The 18,730-nt window shown below is 39.3% G+C and overlaps 1 protein-coding gene across 2 annotated transcripts in view; it reads right to left on the bottom strand.

Moving 5' to 3' along the window:
- Nucleotides 1-138: 138 nt before the first annotated feature.
- The window catches only part of LOC113530288 (V-set and transmembrane domain-containing protein 2-like protein), a 42,049-nt gene continuing 23,457 nt past the window's right edge, over nucleotides 139-18,730 (bottom strand). Inside the window, exons 2-5 of one of the 2 annotated variants that reach the window (XR_004579695.2) lie at nucleotides 12,053-12,222; nucleotides 8,577-8,621; nucleotides 850-2,256; nucleotides 139-807 (exon numbers count right to left, since the gene is read on the bottom strand). Coding sequence is in view for 1 of the 2 variants with exons in the window: in XM_026920135.3 (XP_026775936.1) it covers nucleotides 1,945-2,256; nucleotides 8,577-8,621; nucleotides 12,053-12,222 (527 nt within the window). In the remaining variant the exon portion in view is untranslated. Of the gene's footprint in view, nucleotides 2,257-8,576; nucleotides 8,622-12,052; nucleotides 12,223-18,730 lie in introns of both variants that reach the window. The other variant, XM_026920135.3, reaches the window with a different exon arrangement.

Raw genomic sequence — 18,730 nt, forward strand, 5'->3', positions numbered from 1 at the left:
AAGTGCAACTAATAAAAGTGACAGCAAAGAAAGTTTTGGCCCCCTCTGACCCACATCGTATTTACACGCTGAATAAAACAGGACACAATGTAAAGATTTGTGTGCGTGGTCCAGCGTCATGTCAGGTATCCGTTAATGTGTTGTTTTGTTTTTTTTTTCAGCTCAAGCATTTGCAAAGTGCACTCCTTCTCCAATTTTCAATTAATCAGTGTGGAAAAGTGTTAAAGTACATCCCCAGTCAACAGAATAAACAATGACAGAAATAAAATAAAGTAAAATAAAGAGTATTCAGTGCAGTAATGAGTCATTTTACAGTTAAACTATCAGCAGTGTTAGTGGGATTATAAGAGCTGTATACTGTATAAACTCATTTGCCAGGTTAGATATTAGAAACACGTACCATGTAGAAACACTCACTGCCATTTTATTAGGTACACTGTCTACGCTGGTGCACTTTGTTGGTACACAAAAAGTTACTGACTAAAAGCCTTATTTTTTTTCAAAGATTGAGAAAGATTCCCAGCATCCCATTTCATTCATTCATTCATTCATTCATTCATTCATTCCTCAGCCGTAACTCTGTTCTGCGTCACACCACAGCATCATTGTGGATTATTTTCCTAAAACAGCACATCCCCAAGTGTTGCAATTTTATTATTTGGACTGAACAGATTATGTGTTCTAAACGAATATGAATACAGATATGAATAAGAGGCGCTCTATTCGTTTTTTTCTGCCATCTGGTTGAGACTAGAAGTGCGTCAGGACAGGGATCCCATAGAAAACGTCAGCAGTCAGAAAATGAAACTCAAACATATGTAAAGCACATTCAATAACATTAACATGAACGTGCGACAGCCTGGTCAGGATTGCAGTGATTTAAAAAGGGTACTAGCTTGTTTGTATTTTGGGAACCAACTAAATTTGCTAGAAAATATGGCACGCAAATAACTGCCTGATAAATAAAATAAAGCCCTCCAGCGTATAGATCACTTATGAACTGGAGTGATGTAGCTGAGGTTGAGGAACTGTCAGAGCCAGATTTCACACACCATGCTGATATTTCTATTTTTGACTTCAAGCCACACCCACTTCAAGTTTAAATCCAAATACAGAGAGGACTATTTGGAGCACTAGACAGATACACAGTGGGGTAATACAGGCTCCTGATCACCCAGTCTTTTTTTTTTTTTAATGACCCTCCTGACTCTCCTTTATCCCTGACATCTTAGCAAGTGAAAATATCTCGAATATAATCAAATTTATCCAGTATTTCCCATGAAAAGATTACAATATAACCAGATCTATGATTATTAAACCTATTTCTAGACATATTCTACAGATTTCAAGATATCTTGAAATCGTTTTGATCTATTGGCTAATTTTACGCATTTATTTCTAGAAGGAGGTAATGATCTGCCAGTAGAAGAAAAAAATGTAAAGCTTGAAATTCATCTAAACAAACAAGCTGAACAATCTTATATTTGATTAATAATAATCTCATAATAAGAAATATTTGATAAATTCACCCATATTCAAGATATCTTCACCTGCTAAGAAGTGTACAGATCAAAAGTGACAATTTTGAAAAACCTCTTGTAGACATTTTAGAAGACTGTCATTATCTCGACCCAGCACTCTTTCTCCCAGCTGTCCTGTGAATGAATGTATTAAAGCAAAAACGGTGAAGCAGAATGAAATAGCGAAAGATCCACACTCTGATCTGTCTGTTTCTGTCCTTCAAGTTTCAAAGCGATAACAGCGGACGTTGTAAGAAACATTTCGCGACATGCACCGGCTCATCTGAGAGAACATTTACTTTTGCTTTATACAATAATATACATGGTGTAGTAAGATCTGGGGAGGAAAGCTATAGGAAAACAGATTAGGGTGTTGGACCATAGTGTGTGTGTGTGTGTGTGTGTGTGTGTGTATATACGGGCCCTAAAGTGCACAGCTCTCTGTGCAGTCAGTGTTGGTGTCGTCGGCAGCCCTCTTCCTGAGCTCCCTGCCCGCTTTGTGGTGCCCGTGGTGGGCTGTTGGTTGGTGTTTTTGAGACTCCGCTGCCCCTTGGTGGTGTGGATTTGCGGCGTCGCTTCCGTCTCGTTCCACCTGCAGGTAGGCGCGCACACGGTGGTGTCGAGGCCGAGTGTCGCTGAAGTCGATGACACGGCATTCATACGTGCCCTCGTCAGATGGCTTCACGCTGGATAAGCGCAGCTTGTGGGAGATGTTGCTGCCGGCCACTTTCACCACCTGGAGGAGATGAAGGGACAGTTGATTATTTTCCTAGAACAGCGGTCCTATATTCCTACATAGACACAATTTTCTTAATTTTGCCTCTGTACACCACCACAATGGATTTGAAATGAAGCAGTCAAGATGTGAATATTGCATTAACTGTTTAGGAATTATAGCCATTTTTACATAATCCCTCCATTTTCACAGGCTCAAATATTATGATTATTTTTAATACTTGGATGCAAATCCTTTGCAATCAATGACTGCATGAAGTCTGGAACCCCATCAAATGCTTTGCCAGGACTTTACTGCAGCCGCCTTCAGTTGCTGCTTGTTTGTGGGTCTTTCTGCCTTCAGTTTTGTTTTCACTTGGACATTTAAGAACATTTATTTTCTTTGCCTTAAGAAGCTCTTGGGTTGCTTTTGTGGTGTGTTTTGGGTGATTATCCTTCTGTACTGTGAAGCACCGTCCTATCAGTTTTGCAGCATTTGACTGAATCTGAGCAGAAAGTTTAGCTCTGTACACTTCAGAATTTATCCTGCTACTTCTATCAGCAGACACATCATCAATAAACACCAGTGACCCAGTTCTACAGGCAGCTATACATGCTCATGCCATAACACTGCCTCCACCATACCACGGATGATGTGGTATGCTTTGGACCATGAGCCTTTCCTTTCCTTCTCCATACTCTTCTCTTGCTATCATCCTGGTACAAGTTAACCTTGGTTTCATCTGTTCAAAGAATCTTGCATCAGAACTGGTCAGGCGTTTTTTAGATGTTTTCTAGCAAAGTCTCTGGCCTTTGTGTTCTTGAGTGTTATCAGTGGTTTGCATCTTGAGGTAAATGCTCTGTATTTACATTGATGAAGGTGTCTTTTGACTGTAGACTTTGACATTGATATGCCTACCTCCTCCAGAGTGTTCTTGACTTGGCTAAATGTTGTGAAGGGGTATTTCTTCAACAAGGAAAGAATTCTGCATTCATCCAGTTGTCTTCCGTGGTCTTCCAGGCCTTTTGGTGTTGCTGAGCCCATCAGTGTATTCCTTCTTTTTATGAGTGTACCAGATTGTTGATTTGGCCACTCCTAAAGTTTCTGCTATCTCTCTGATAGGTCTGTTTTGTTTTTCAGCCTAATGATGGCCTCTTTCAGTTGCACTGACACCTCGCTGGATCGCATTTTGAGAGTTCCCATGAACAGCTACCAAATGTGAATTCAACGCTTGGAATCAACTCCAGACCTTTTATCTCCTTAATTTGTCATGAAATAATGAGGAAACAGGCCACAGCTGGCCATGACACTGCTTATCAGTCAATTGTCCCATTACTTTTGAGCCTGTGAAAATGGAGGGATTCTGTACAAAAATGGCTGTAATTCCTAAACGGTTAATGCAATATTTTTGTAAAACCGCTTGAATTAAAGCAGAAAGTCTACACTTCAGTTACATCTTGATTGCTTCATTTCAAATCCATTGTGGTGATGTACAGAGGCAGCATTACAAAAACTGTGTCACTGTCCAAATACTTATGGACCTGACTGCATATATTTACTATTATTTACTATATATTCGGTGATATGAGCATGTCATAAGTGTTCTGGGGGAAAAAAAGTAAAATATTCCAGCTTCACATGTGGAATTGAAATTCACACAACAAGCAGCTCACACTTTCACACTCTTGGACTTATTGTCTTGGACGTGTGTGTGTGTGCGTGTTTCTTCCTCGTGAGCATCTCATCTCCTGCAGGCCTGATGTGTGTGATGGCAGTAAACAGCAGTCATGAGGATGTGAGAGACAGGAAGTGGAGACACTTCATCAGGACACACGCTGTAACAAGACACAAGCTGTAGCCACACACACACACACACTCACACACACACACACTGCACAGCAAAACTGCAGACACACACACTCTTCCATTTTCTCTCTTTCTCTCTATTTGCCTCATGTTATTTATCTACATCATTATTTCTTTCTGTTATCTCTACCTTCCGGACTCTAATTTTATCCTTCCTTCCCTCTCTCATTCCCTTTTATCTATGAATCCTCTCCCTCTGTCTATTTCCCTTTATGCCTCTGTCTTTATTCAGAATAAAGCAAAGTATTTCTTTCTGTATCTCTGTCTCTTTTATTCTCTGTCCCTCTTTTTATCTCTCCTTCACCCAAGACTTCTGTCTCTGTCTTTCCTTTTCTTTATCCCTTCTTTATATCCTTTCATAGCTCTCTTGCTGTCCTTCTCTCTCTCTCTCTTTCTGTTACCCTCTCTCTTTCTCGGTCACAAAAATCTCTCTCTCTATCTCTCTCACTCCATCACTTTATCCCTCTCTTCCTCTTCTCATATACCAATATCCTCATAACAGATTATGTTTTTTAATCTCCTTTTTATATCGATCTTGCTCTCTTTCTTAGTCTCCCGCTCTCCTTCTTTCTCTTATCTCTCTATTTCTGTCTTTTTGCCTTTCTATCCATCTCTCCCTTTCTCTCGCTCCTCTTGCTGCATTTGTCTTTCCATACTCCTACCTTTCTCCCTCTCTCTCTCCCCTTCTCTCTTCTCATTCACTAGCTTCTTCATAAAAGATTGTCTTTTTTCGCCTCTCTTTACACCTTTTATGTCTCTCTTGCTGTTTTTTGATCTCTCGCTTCTTTTTTCTCTTTCTCTAACCCCTCTTCTCTTTCATATCATTCTTCTTTATGCTTTTATTTCATTCTGTTTCTCTCCCTCCATCTCATCCTTTGTCTCTTTTGTCTGTTTTTCTCCTCTTCTCTCTCTCTATCCCTCCCTTTGTTTCATTTCCCTCTTCTTGATGCTTTTTTTATTTTGTATATTTCTATCTTTCTCAGTTTCTTTCTCCGTCTCTCTGTATGTCTCTCGTTTCATGTCTCTCTCTCTCTTCATCTCTTTCTCTTTGTCTCTATTCTTGTCTCTCTCTCTCTCTCTCTCTCTCTCTCTCTCGCTCTTTCTCTCTCAGTGTCAGAGTGACTCGTGTATGAGTCCAATCGCTCAATAAAGCCGTCTGCCAGGGAAACATATTGAGTGCCAACATAGATGGATACTCACACACCCTTGCACACACACACACAAACACACACACATACACACACCTTCACCAAACCTAACTTGTGCTGCGTTCACTGGCGCCGCTCTGTTTCTGTCCACATACCCAATTTTAGTGAGTTTGAAACCTAACCTCACCCTCAACACCCCCCACACACACAGACACACACACACACACACACACACACATACACTCAAAAGCCTCTTCATCATTTATTCCTCATGCTGAAGCCACATGAATAAAATATGAGGATTCGTGCTCTTGTTTTAACTCTTCTCCTCTCCCAGTTGGTCTCTCTTCTCTCTTCTTCTCCCTGCTCTCTATCGTCGCCTCCATCTTTCTTGCCTCACCCTTTTTTCACATCTCCTTATCTTCTCTCCTCTTCTTTCAAGTCCGTCTTTCTTGTCTCCTCCTCTTCTGTCATCTGTTTTCTTTTCGTTTCCTCACCTGTCTTTTTGCCTTAATCTCTTCATCTTTCGTCTCCTACTATCTTCTCTCCTCTTGTTCCCGGCTGAGCTGCAGACTTGAGCCAGAATTAATATTTACACCATTACTGGATTTGTGTTATGTTGTTACCAATGGCAACAGGATGTAAATGCAAAGTCCCTTGATTTGGTCCCTTTCCTCTGAACCATTCTTTATCCACAACAAATCAGACCACAATTCCCGCCCCAATCCACTGTAACCAATCAGACCAAAATTCCCGCCCCAATCCACTGTAACCAATCAGACCACAATTCCCGCCCCAATCCACTCTATCCAATCAGACCAAAATTCCCGCCCCAATCCACTGTAACCAATCAGACCACAATTCCCGCCCCAATCCACTGTAACCAATCAGACCAAAATTCCCGCCCCAATCCACGCTAACCAATCAGACCAAAATTCCCGCCCCAATCCACTGTAACCAATCAGACCAAAATTCCCGCCCCAATCCACGCTAACCAATCAGACCAAAATTCCCGACCCAATCCACTGTGGCCAATCAGACCAAAATTCCCGCCCCAATCCACTCTAACCAATCAGACCACAATTCCCGACCCAATCCACTGTGGCCAATCAGACCAATGCTCCAATACACAGTAACCAACAGGACCACAGTTCCCGCTCACCAACGCAATATAAACAAATAAGAACACAGTCCCCATCCTTAAATGTCACTGTAGCCAGTCCAACCACAGTTCACATGGGAATGCAATATAACCAATCAGATTACAGTTCCTACGAAAACCATCAAATCCTTTTGTAGGCCAAACCTTTACGTCAATTTCGTAAATGCCAGACCTAATTTGTAAATTCTCTTGAGAACTACATAGAATCCTGCAGAGCAATAGATTTGGCCATATAAATGGGTTACCGCTAGAAGACAACGCAAACATTATTTTTTATAAACTCTCGGTGAAGACCAACACATATTTCACCAGACCAATGCCCAAGACTGGGGCAAGTCCAATTCGATACAGAAAACGTCTCAAGACAGTTTTGCACTCAAGTCTCCATCATTGAACAGTGAATAACTTCAACAAACTAGACTTTAAGTTCAAACTATAATGACTTCAGAAATAACTCTGATGCTAATATTCACAAGTTGCTCATAAGTTCCTGGTTACATGTTTGCACTTTTTGATGACATAGTACACAGTTACAGAAGGGAAAAGATTTATTATCGCACTATCCGGTGTCACCCAGATGAGGATGGGTTTCCTTTTGAGTCTGGTTCCTCTTAAGGTTTATTCCTCATGTCCTCTCAGGGAGTTTTTCTCTGTCACCATCGCCTCTGGCTTGCTCATTAGGCATAAATTTCTAAATGTAAAATTTATATCCAGATGTGATATATTTCTGTAAAGCTGCTTTGTGTGAATGTCCATTATTAAAAGCACTATACAAATCAAACTGAATTAAACTGAATAGAAGACCAGACGGAGTCCTCCAGCCCTAGTCCCCAGTTCCTGTCCGCAAATGTCACCGTAATAAATCCTGCTATAAACACCACTGTATCCAATCACATAACATTTATATAAACATACAGCTCCATCACTGGAAATATTTTCTTTTTGTTGTTTGGTATTTGATTTAGTTCAATAGAAAAAAAAAACGTAAGTATCAAAGTCAAAGCTACAAACACTAACCCTGGCTCTCACTTGAGCAACTACTGACCATCTGTCAGTTACTAAAACCTTCCTGTCCTCGAGCAGATCGTCCTTAACTCTCATCACATACGTATGTAGATACGATACACTCATGCATGTGGCTTTCATTATATTGCAGGACTGAAATTCAGCCAGATGTAGTGCACTAATAACATCCACAATAACACATTATAACATATATAATATATAATATATAAAATGTGAAATATTTTACTTTTTGCAGTCGCATCCCGCATTATGTAGCAAAGGGGCGGAGCCATGAGAGACCTGTGCAGTTAAAAAAAAGTCTACACCTCGGACACAAATTGCAGCAGTGTTGGATTTTAAAAATGACGGTGACATGATGTACTACACAGTGATGTCTAGGAATACATGGTGTGTAATTTGAGACAAATCCTCGGGGATTTAGACATGATGTGTGTGTGTGTGTGTGTGTGTGTTGTTTTATGAGGACTTACTGCCTGAAACTTAGATGTTTTTTTTTTTCGATCGTTCCTCTGGGAGACTGTTTTGCACAGTGATGCAGCACCTAGTGGTTTTACCAGAGGGATTTTTCACCCCAGTAACTCTGAGACTAACTGTGCACACACACACATACACACACACACACACATCTAACTGCAGCTCACAACAGCCATCAAGAAACACAGTCAGCATGTTTAAAAGTGGTTCTTCTTGACGTAGGTGCCCTAACAAGTACACCAAGTGTATCTTTGCGTTCCATTACAGTGACACTAATTGGTACAGGAGGTAACGATGTGTGTGTGGGGTGATGAATATGAACATGACACTTAAAGACATAATTAAAGCCATATGTATATTTAAAGCCATATTCCATTCCAAGAAAATGGAACAGAATTGACTTATAGGAAACAGCAGGAGGTTTGAAATTCTAGGTCACTAGACTAGTCTTCATGTTCAGAGAAATTTCACTGGATTTTCTATAAAATGCAGTAATTCACGCTATGAGCACTAGCCCCACCCCTCACTTATCCGGCCTCATTTATCCAGCTGGATACGAAAGAATTGATTCGTAAATGGTTCACAGGAAAGACAAAAATTAGCTAAAATTTCCAAATCTAGCAGGAATGTTTAGTTTCTCGTGACCTGGACCGGACGTAACTTACGCTGATTTTCGTAGCATCCTTTGACATCTCCTCTTGAGGCGCCACCTACAGGATAAAACACATAAAACAGATACGGTACATCAGTGAACAGTGTGAAATATTCAGCACAACACCTTACTGGATTTGCATTTTGTCCTTTACCTCCAGGTTCAAAGTGCTTTACATTCTGGGGGAGAAATAAAAGGTCAAATCAAAGGTCGATCCAATGACATTTGTCAAATTTGTAATTGGTGCTGAATGTTGATTTGCCAAAAGTCAGAAACCTTCTTTATTTATAAAGAACCTTGTGCCTTCTATAAAACTGCTGATTTAATATCTTCTTGGTAAAATGAATATATACTAAATATATATATAAAAAACTAACACAATATAAATAACACAATATCACAGTTTTTGGTACATTGTAGAATCTTGCAAATATTTTGGATAGTGTAGGAGTGTAGACATAAGTATGTTCGTAAGTATTAAGAATTCTAAGAACAGTTATAAAGAGTTATGAATACATGTTATGTATGCAATATAACAATTGTTTATAAGATATCATGAATACAGGATTCACAGAAAGTGTTAACTATTTAGTAACTTTCCGATTTATATGTAAGTAACTATACTGCATTATCACTGCTTTGAGGACTCTAAGAACAGTTATACTGCTTTCTGAATATGTGTTATGCATGCTATATAACACGCATTATAGGACATTATGAATACAGGATTCACAGGAAGTGTGACCTAATTTGTAAGTTTGCATTTTGGGTTATTGGTTATAAAAGATATTGGTGCATGGTACATTACAGTTCAGAAGTGACTACAGTGTTATCACGTGTTCATGAGAATTAAGAATTCTAAGAACAGTTATAATGATTCACAAATATGTGTCATTTATAATGCATTATGAATACAAGATTCACAGGAAGTGTTAACTAATTAGTAAGGTTCGGATTTGTACGTAAATTAAACGGTAGATTGCGGCTTAGAAATGACTATATAATGTTATCACATGTTCATAACGAAGGAGCATTCTAAGAACAGTTATACTGCTTTCTGAATATGTGCTATGTATGCTATATAACAAGCATTTATAATGCATTATGAATACAGGATTCACAGGAAGTGTTAACTAATTAGTAATCTTTGGATTTGAAGGCCAGTTAAATGGTAAATTGTGGTCGAGAAGTGACTGTGTTATGTTCATAACAACTGAGAATTCTAAGAACAGTTATAATGATTTATGAATACATGTTATGTATGCTATATATTATGAATACAGGATTCACAGGGTGTGTTACTCAAATAGCAATTTCCAATTTGTACATAAGTTAAATGGTACATTATGTCTTAGAAGTGACTACAGTGTTATTCATAAGCATCTATAATTCTAAGAACAGTTATAATGATTTATGAATACATGTTATGTATGCTATATGTATGCTATATATTATGAATACAGGATTCACAGGGTCTGTTACTCAAATAGCAGTTTCCAATTTGTACATAAGTTAAATGGTACATTATGTCTTAGAAGTGACTACAGTGTTATTCATAAGCATCTATAATTCTAAGAACAGTTATAATGATTTATGAATACACGCTTTTTAGAATGTGCTAGCACGGCTGTTGTTTTGTCTCACTGAGGGTGTGAGCGTGAAACATGCAGCATGCAGAGTGTATAAAGGTGGGGAGCAGAGCAGCAGTTGGTTTGTGTAGTGTGTGTGTGTGTGTGTGTGTGTGTGTGTGTGAGAAGTGGACACGGCGAGCCTGTAGCCGGCTGCACCCTCCTCAGTGGCCCAGGATGAATAATGTATGTTGGTGCGGAGGTTAGCGCGAGTTTCTTTACCTCCCTCCCTCCAATTAGAAAGCATTCGCAGCACCGCAGCAGGGAGCCGCGCAAACTTTTCCTCTCTGTCACTGAACCTTTCACCCCCCGGAAAATTATTCCTCAGCACCTCTCAATCTTTCTTCCTTTTCCTCTCCGGTGCCTGCTCTCTCTGCCTCTTTTTGCACCTCTCTCTCTCTCTCTCTCTCACACACACACACACACACACACACACACACACACACACACCTCCTCCTTCTCCCTCCTCCCTCTCTAGGTGCCTGGGGAACCTGATGCTATTTCTACCTCAGTGATTAATGTGGAGATAGCGTTTCCTGCACACACTTCTCCTCCTCAGCGCTTCCACATTTGTTCCCTTTTCTAGTCTCGTTCCTTTGCTCTTTATTGTGTATCTACTGTCTGGTTAATGTGGTACCTTATTGAACTGTTAGATCTGATGTCAGAATGGATTAGTGTTAGAATTCCTGGGAATTCGGAGTAAGATTAGATACCGGGTCAGGGCCATGAAAGGAGCCGTGAGATAGATTGAACAGAGACGGCTTTTATTGTCTTCCTTTTGTACTGTCTGTTGTTGGATTGATGTTAGATTTTGTACAGAAATATTTCCTTTATAATAGCACATGGTATTCTCTTGATTAAATAATAAAGAAATTGTCTTAAAGGTCTTAAAGAAAACAAAATCTTTCTCTTGTGAGTGGTTACAGTGAAATAAATATTTTAATTACAATAACATTCAGACTAGATTTTTGGTTTTATTACATATGCAAATTTATGCATATTTAATTAGATGAAGCCTGAACTGCATACTAAATAAATGTTTGTCTCTTATTTCTCTTTCCCACCAAAATAACTGCTCCAAGGCGGATGCTAAATGTGAGCCATCCAAATTAGCAGACGAATGTCAGGCAAACAGAGCAATGCAAGACAATGAACACAAAAATAAAGGGCAGAAACAAAAAGTAAAAAAGCAGGATTAATGAGTAGAGAAATACACCCTGGACTAGCAAAAGCTCTCGGAGGAAGGTGATGAGTGAAGGGGTATAAACACATGGAAGTGAATAAAGGTTAACAGGAAACAGGTGAGTTTAATAGACAGGTGAGCGAGAGTGAGACAATGTCTGGACTGGATTGGATTGTGGATTCATGGCGGCTCATGGACCGGGATTGGATTCGGATGTGGGGCTTAATAAAGGCGGTTATTGCACTTCATTAATCTCCTTAATGACAAAAATACTCGTTGATGAGGTTTTTTTATTTCCTCAATGATAATAACCACACAAGAAAAATCACAGTGTGAATTATTTAAATAAATAATTAAAATAAATACTTTTTTATTTTTAACATTGTAAAAATTATTCTCCATGATGTTGATGTTGAACATACAATCCTTAGCAAATGTTTTACCCTAAATTATTATTATTTTTTAAATTGTCTTCTGTATTATTGTGTTGGGAGGTATGACTAAAATGTTCATTTTTAAACATTTATTTAAAAAAAAAAACCTTAAAGCCATACTAGCAGGCTTTTCTTTTTAAATGCCATCTAAAGAGCTCAGAGTTTCCACTGACAGACCAGAACCAGACGTGAAACAGTGACTCATTACAGGACGGACAGACGGATTAGCATTAGCATCAGTCACCTGGTTGGTAGTCCATGTCTCCTTGTCTGTCCACTCTTTGTGGTTCCTGATGTACCACCACTGGATCTCCAGAGAATAAGAAGTCGAGCCTGATCCCCGAAACGAACAGGCCATCTCCACGTCCTGCCCACTGTGCGCCGTCATGTCATGAGGGACCTCTGTGAAGAGAGCTGGCGAGAGAAAGAGGGAGATAGTAAGACTTTAACAGGCCATTATTTTACATTTACAGCATTTTAAAAGGCGAGAGGAAGAGAGAGAGAGACTATAGAAGGCCACTTAAGCACTACAAGAGAAGCTTTTCGGGGGTTAAATCTGGTTATTTAAGCATTATGTGCATTATTTTAAAAGCACTGTTATAAAAAAAAAGAAAGTGAGAGAATTAAAGTAAGAAAGATTCACAAATTATGTTAGCTGCAACTAACATAAGTGAGTTTCGATTGCCTTATGGCTGTGATGTCACTACTCTGAACAAATTTACAGCTTCCAGTCACAGCGTAGTAGCAGGAAAACTTTGGGAAAACTGTCGGGAAGATAACTATCTTTTCCCAGCCTTCAAAACAAATCCAAACTGAGTGGCCAAAGTTTATTTTTATCGAAGCTCCTGAGACTTTCAGTCTGAGCTCAACAGCATATTCAGCACATTGCAGAGCAGACTGAATTCCCTCTCATCATGTTAGACAAAAATATGCTGTTTCCATTTTGGTGCTGTCTCCACCGCCCCGTCCTGTCACCAGTTTCTTCCCTGATTGTATTCATCCGTTGTGTTGTTGTGTATTGACTCTTGATTTGTTTGGATATTTATGCCCTAATGTTTCTTTTTTCATTGCGAAGTCTTATCATGCTTTTTGTGTCATTAAAGCCAAGCTTTGTTTTCCAACATTTACAGGTTTAGACCCTGTTTATTTATGATTATGGATATTCCTGTGATGAACCTGTCTGCCTGTATTTAGTTCCCTGCTATGGATTCACCCCAGTAAAACACACGCTGAGCACCGGGATTGCGTCCTACCTCTACTCACGCTACGCTCCAGGGGATACGCAAAGACAAAAAAGACTTTCTTCTTCTGATCCAGTTTTTTTTTCCAAACCAAAACTGAACATTTTAGAGAAACCAATCTCCGAACACAGACATGAAAGGGGCAGTTGCTATTCAGTGTGGAAATAAGCGACACCCAAGACTCCTTATCGGACCGCACACACACTCCTGGCAGCCAGCAGGCAGCCCTGTGCACTTCAAAGCAAGCGATTCAGCTCTGTATGGATCACTCACACCTCACTTTCAGACCCTCTACATGAGACGGTGCCGGTGTCTAATGCCGGTGTCTAATGCCAGTGTATAATGCCCTGAACCAAGCTGGAGGAGGTGTGAATTGAGGAATGTAGAGCACTGATACCAAAAAAGCAACACAATATATGTGTAAAAAAGTGCCTTGAAAGAGGAAAAGGTTGACGATATATCGTATTCTTTATGTTGAATTCTCAATTCTCGCATCACAGCTTTGTAGGAAAACCCTCCTTCTAATATGTGATCGTTTCTATGGTAACAGCTAAAAGAGAGACTCGCATAGTGGACACTCCACATAAACGGATTAAAAACGTGTAATTGTTGATAAAGTTTTCTGTAAGGAGATGTTTATTTAATGTTTACGGAAGGAGTCTCCAGTGTCAGCATTTTGTACCAATTCGAAGGAAAGCTGTAACTTTAAAGATTTCTGACATCTTGGGTTTTTTGTCATATTTTCAAGAGAGATAAAGAAAAAAGTCTGGTAAGGGAACAACTGTTTATAGCTGCTGTAACATAACTGAGAACAGGAACTAATTGTTTCACAACATTAAATGTAACCAGAAACGTACATAAAAAAGTACAACGTAACTATAAAAAGTACAATGTTTTGTCCCCCAAACCCACCATCTTGGGATTAAACGAGAAAAGAAAGCATGCAGCTGTGTAGATTTAGTTCCATAAAACCATTAAACCAATATTAACATCTAACAAAATTTAAAAGTTGTTAGCTATGATAGCTAACAAGCTTAAGAGATGCAAATTGTAGGGATATGATGACTAGATTTGAGTTTACATGGTCTTACGTAGCTAATCTACTTCAAAAAGCTATTAATGCTTTCTCAACATTAGCTGAGTTACTAGCTAGCTGGCGAACGTATGTTTACATTCAAACAGCCAGATTCTGCTAAAGGAAAGATGAAGAAAAGATGTTCATACAGAATTCTGCTTAGGATCCCGAGAAGGCTAAGACGAATATTGTTCGGCATTAGGGGTTATAACTTTTCCTTTCAGTTCTTTAGTAAGAAATCCACTAAAATCGCTCATGTTAGTTTCAAATTTCTATTAACATGAGATAAAGGGAAGCCGATATGGAAAAAGACAATGTCTAAAATCTGCATGAGTATGTGACTAAACTCTTGAGCATATTCAGACAGGATAATCCCGGATTTGCTAGCACGTAGTGTCAAACGAGCCCCATGCAGAATGAAGATATCAATCTAGCTGATCCAACCCATATGGCTATTAACTCTGCTCCAATCCTCTTAACTGCTCCCCACAGAACGCTTTTAATTTCCCCCAGAATCCCATTCGGAGGGTGGCGACCGCGTCTGGGCCCTCGGGGTGTTCCGGAGACTTCAGGCTGCTCCCTGAGAAAGTTCTGAATATTCACACATTTCACAGCTACTTTCTAATGCGAAATCCCCTCCTGTCTCGGCATGTCTCCTGGGAATAAGATTATCATCAGGAGTTCACAGAGTCATGGTGTGAATTCAGTGCATGTCACCGCTGATGAGATCCAGTGTATGCAGTCTTATTTTCCCCCAAGTAAAAACAGCAGATGAGCCAGCCGACATATGAATCTGTTATGACTGACACTTGCGTAGGTGTTGTGAACTCTCTGCTATTAACTTACATCCCTGGAAGCCCCGCCCCCTTCCCCCTTCCCCCTTCCCTCCATCTCACATTAGCAATTAGGGGTGTAATGATTCGGAACAATGCATTGATTTAAAAGGCAATGACAGAAATGAATCAAGGCGACAATCATAAATTGATTATTAGCTATTATAACTGATTATAAATTGTAATTATTTAATTAATGAACAGATGTGTAAATAATTGAATAGGCTAGCGAGCCGAATTGCTCGTAAATCTGATACTTTTAAAATAGTCCTTCTCTACGTCATTATCATTCCTGAATTATTGGTAAGCCTACTCCAGATTCCGAACAAAGTTTGTTGCAGGTCGTATTGTATCATATCAAATCATTGTAATGTAGCAGATTCAGTGCTATTGCCGAAAATCGAATCGGATATCATACCAGATCATACTCTATTATATCGTAGCAGATTCAATGTTATCATTATCGAATCGTTGCCTGAGGTTTTTCCACCCATTAGTAATGTTTTGGCCTGTGTTCTCACTTGATGCGCTGAAACATGCGCTGAATCAGCATTCTCACTTTCTGTCACGGTAAACAGAAAATGTGTTGAGTTCATTAATGTGAATTAAAATCTACCAGTGTATGCTTGTCTTAGCTACCGTTACAGTATATGTTATATCAGATAACATCAGATGTCCATGATGCACCACAAATTTCCAGCCAAAAAAGGTCAACAAGATGCATTTTGACCAAAAAAAGCTTAAATACAAACACAATACAAACACTTCCCAAATAATTTTTAAAGACAATGATAATAAGGATGTGATTAAAAACGTGGTTTGCTCTCTTGCATTGGTCAGCGCAGATACGTTTGAGCAGATCAACAGTGAAAGAGATTTTACAGATTCCACGAGGCATTTTAGATAAGCGATTTAGACTAAGTGAAGGACTGTATTGAAAATGCTTGAACTATTCCCTGGAGAGTCGGATGTAAGTTCAGATAAAGGCTTTATTCAACGAAAAGGTAACAAACAAACACAACAGGAAAAGAACCACAAACTAGAAAACCAACAGCAAAGAAATAGGCGAGGGCAAGGCTAGAACCATTTAACAGAAATTCAGAGTACTCCTGATAACGACAACAACGCTCAGCAACTAAGGCAACAAAAGACAGAACTTATATATGTTAACTAATCAGGGGGAACAAAGAACAGGTGCGTACAAAGACAACGAAAGAAGAAATTCAAAACGTAAGTGAAGTTGCCCTCTTGTGGTCTGGAGAGGAATTGTCCATGGTGGACACGAAAAACCTACTGTTATAGTTTTTATATTCATTCACCATTTTTCATTCATCACGGTAGCTAGAATAAAACTCTAAAACTAACAATAAACAAACAACCACAATATGTGTTTATTACGTGTTTTCTTCAAAAGACTAATATTAAAACTACATCCAATCTAGCTGTTAAAATGTCCTTCACCTGGTTTACGCATCCTCAGTGAAAGGCTGTCAAAACTTCAGCTGAATCGTCTTTAAAAAGCATTCATATTCAATTCAATTTCAATTCAGTTTTATTTGTATAGCACTTTTAACAAATGACATTGTCACAAAGCAGCTTTACAGAAATAAATACATTCAAGATATCAATTTTAAGTATGAATTTATCCCTAATGAGTGAGCCAGAAGCGACGGTGGTGAGGAAAAACTCCCTGAGAAGACACGAGCAAGAAACCTTGAGAGGAACCAGACTCAAAAGGGAACCATCCTCATCTGGGAGACTCCGGATAGTGCGACTATAAATAAATCCCTTCTATAACTGTGTACTACATGGTCAAATAGTGCGATTGTGTAATCAGGAAATTCATTACAGTTTTCATATGAAGTCTGTTTGTTGAACTTATCCACTGTCATATTTAAAACGGTCGTAAAACCAATTACTAGAAAGGTAGTCTTGCTTATAGTATGTGACAGAATACAAAAGCTCAGTGGCAGCTGGCCATTTTAGAAAGGCCACATGTCACACTGAGTTTAAACAAGCCTCAGTCTGCAGGGCCGCTGGGAGAACTGCAGGGACATCCATTATAAATAAAGGAGCCAGCTATCTTTAAAAAGTACGTTACAGTGTCTAAAATATTCTGCCTTCACTGGAGTCACTTTTTTTTTTCCAGCAGCTCACATTTGAAACGAAGCAAATTTGCCTACAATGAGCATTGATTTATTTGTGCAACCAAACATGAATCCTGTTTTTACAACCAAAAAAAAATAAAAGCCAAATTCCAGCTAGTGCTCCTGCAAATCATTTCAATACTTCAGTCTCATTATTAGCCTTCAACTGCTGTACAGCTTTGTCCATTGTTAAGTCACGGGTGGCAGAGCAATACTCTGAATCCATTCACCACTCTATTCTCCTTCTCCACGACCTGACGTTAATAGCTTTTTAAAAAAATCAGGAAACTGGCTGTAAGGAGGAGAATAATACACAGCCACGGTACGGTCTATGCCCGATCGAGGGGCGGCACTGAAACGAATTGATCGGATCCCATTATGTTTTTCATTTGCAAAAGTACAAATCCGATGGTGCATCGATTTGACATTACATACAACAGAGAGAAAGAAAGAGAAAGACACAGAGAGAAAAGAAACCTGTATGACTCTCGGGTTGTGGAGGTGTTGCAGTTTAAAGTCTGATGATTTCTTCCAGTTTGCTTCCTGTTTTACTTCCTAGTTTCCCCACACTCTTTTCCTGATCCCTGCTCCACCCTGACCACGCCCCCTTATCAAAGTTACGCTGTGTCCAAGTAAAGGTTGTAACTCGTAATTACCTTAACTCGGAATTCCTACTCGGGAACTCGGGACACTCTCCTCAACTCCGAGTTCAGCAAGTGACATCAAATCAAAATGGCTGCTCACAGCATCAACAGTAAACACAACAGCAATTTTTAAATTTTAAAAGAGTTATACCGTATATAACAGTATGTTCATCATACAGACATATTTGCTTGTTAGATCTACAACACTGACTATACAGTTCACTGTTTTGAGTAACACTTAGCTGGCTAGCTTGTTGCTAAAAAAGACGATCATGGAGCCGTCCCAATTTGTAGCTTGAATGCATGGAGGTCGAAAAAAATGGCTTAATTCCGAGCTCCAACTTTCCACTTCCGAGGTAAGTCGAATGCAGTATTTACATCAAGTGCAAACTGTAAATTTTCCCATCTCAGAGTAACATAATTCCATTTAAAGATGGCCTTCCAACTTGGAATTCCCACTTGGAAAGTCTTTTTAGTAGTTAAGTTTGAGTAAAGAGTTTACTTTTGTGTATTAAGTTCTAAGCTGAATAAATACAGGAGGCTCGCGTGACAAAACTTTCCGATCATGCTGTACACTTTCATGGTAAATGAACACACCATAGCCTACATCCTACATTAGAAAACACATAACTGTTCTTGGTTGTTTTTAAATCTTTTCACACCGCCAAACACGCACTGACTTAACATGAGCTTCCATTTTGCAGAGCTTAGACACTTGAGGTGTGCAGCCCTAGCACCTTTTCCATAATTGTCCACGCCTGCTTCGTTCAATTAATCTCATTATTGTTTGTGTAGGTAAGTCACATCCCCATGGCGAAAAAGCCAGCTTACTTCAATGGGGGGAAAAAAAATACAGGAATGTGAAAAAGGAGTTTGCCCCTGGGAAAGGTTCAGCTTTGCACCAAGTTCAGCGAGGTCAAATTTAACCAAAGTGCAAAGCTTGGAAGGGTGAGCTAGTAGGCAACAAGATGGTGGGCTAGCA

The sequence above is a fragment of the Pangasianodon hypophthalmus genome, chromosome 16, assembly GCF_027358585.1.
Source record: "Pangasianodon hypophthalmus isolate fPanHyp1 chromosome 16, fPanHyp1.pri, whole genome shotgun sequence".
In the NCBI taxonomy this organism is placed as follows: Eukaryota; Metazoa; Chordata; class Actinopteri; order Siluriformes; family Pangasiidae; genus Pangasianodon; species Pangasianodon hypophthalmus.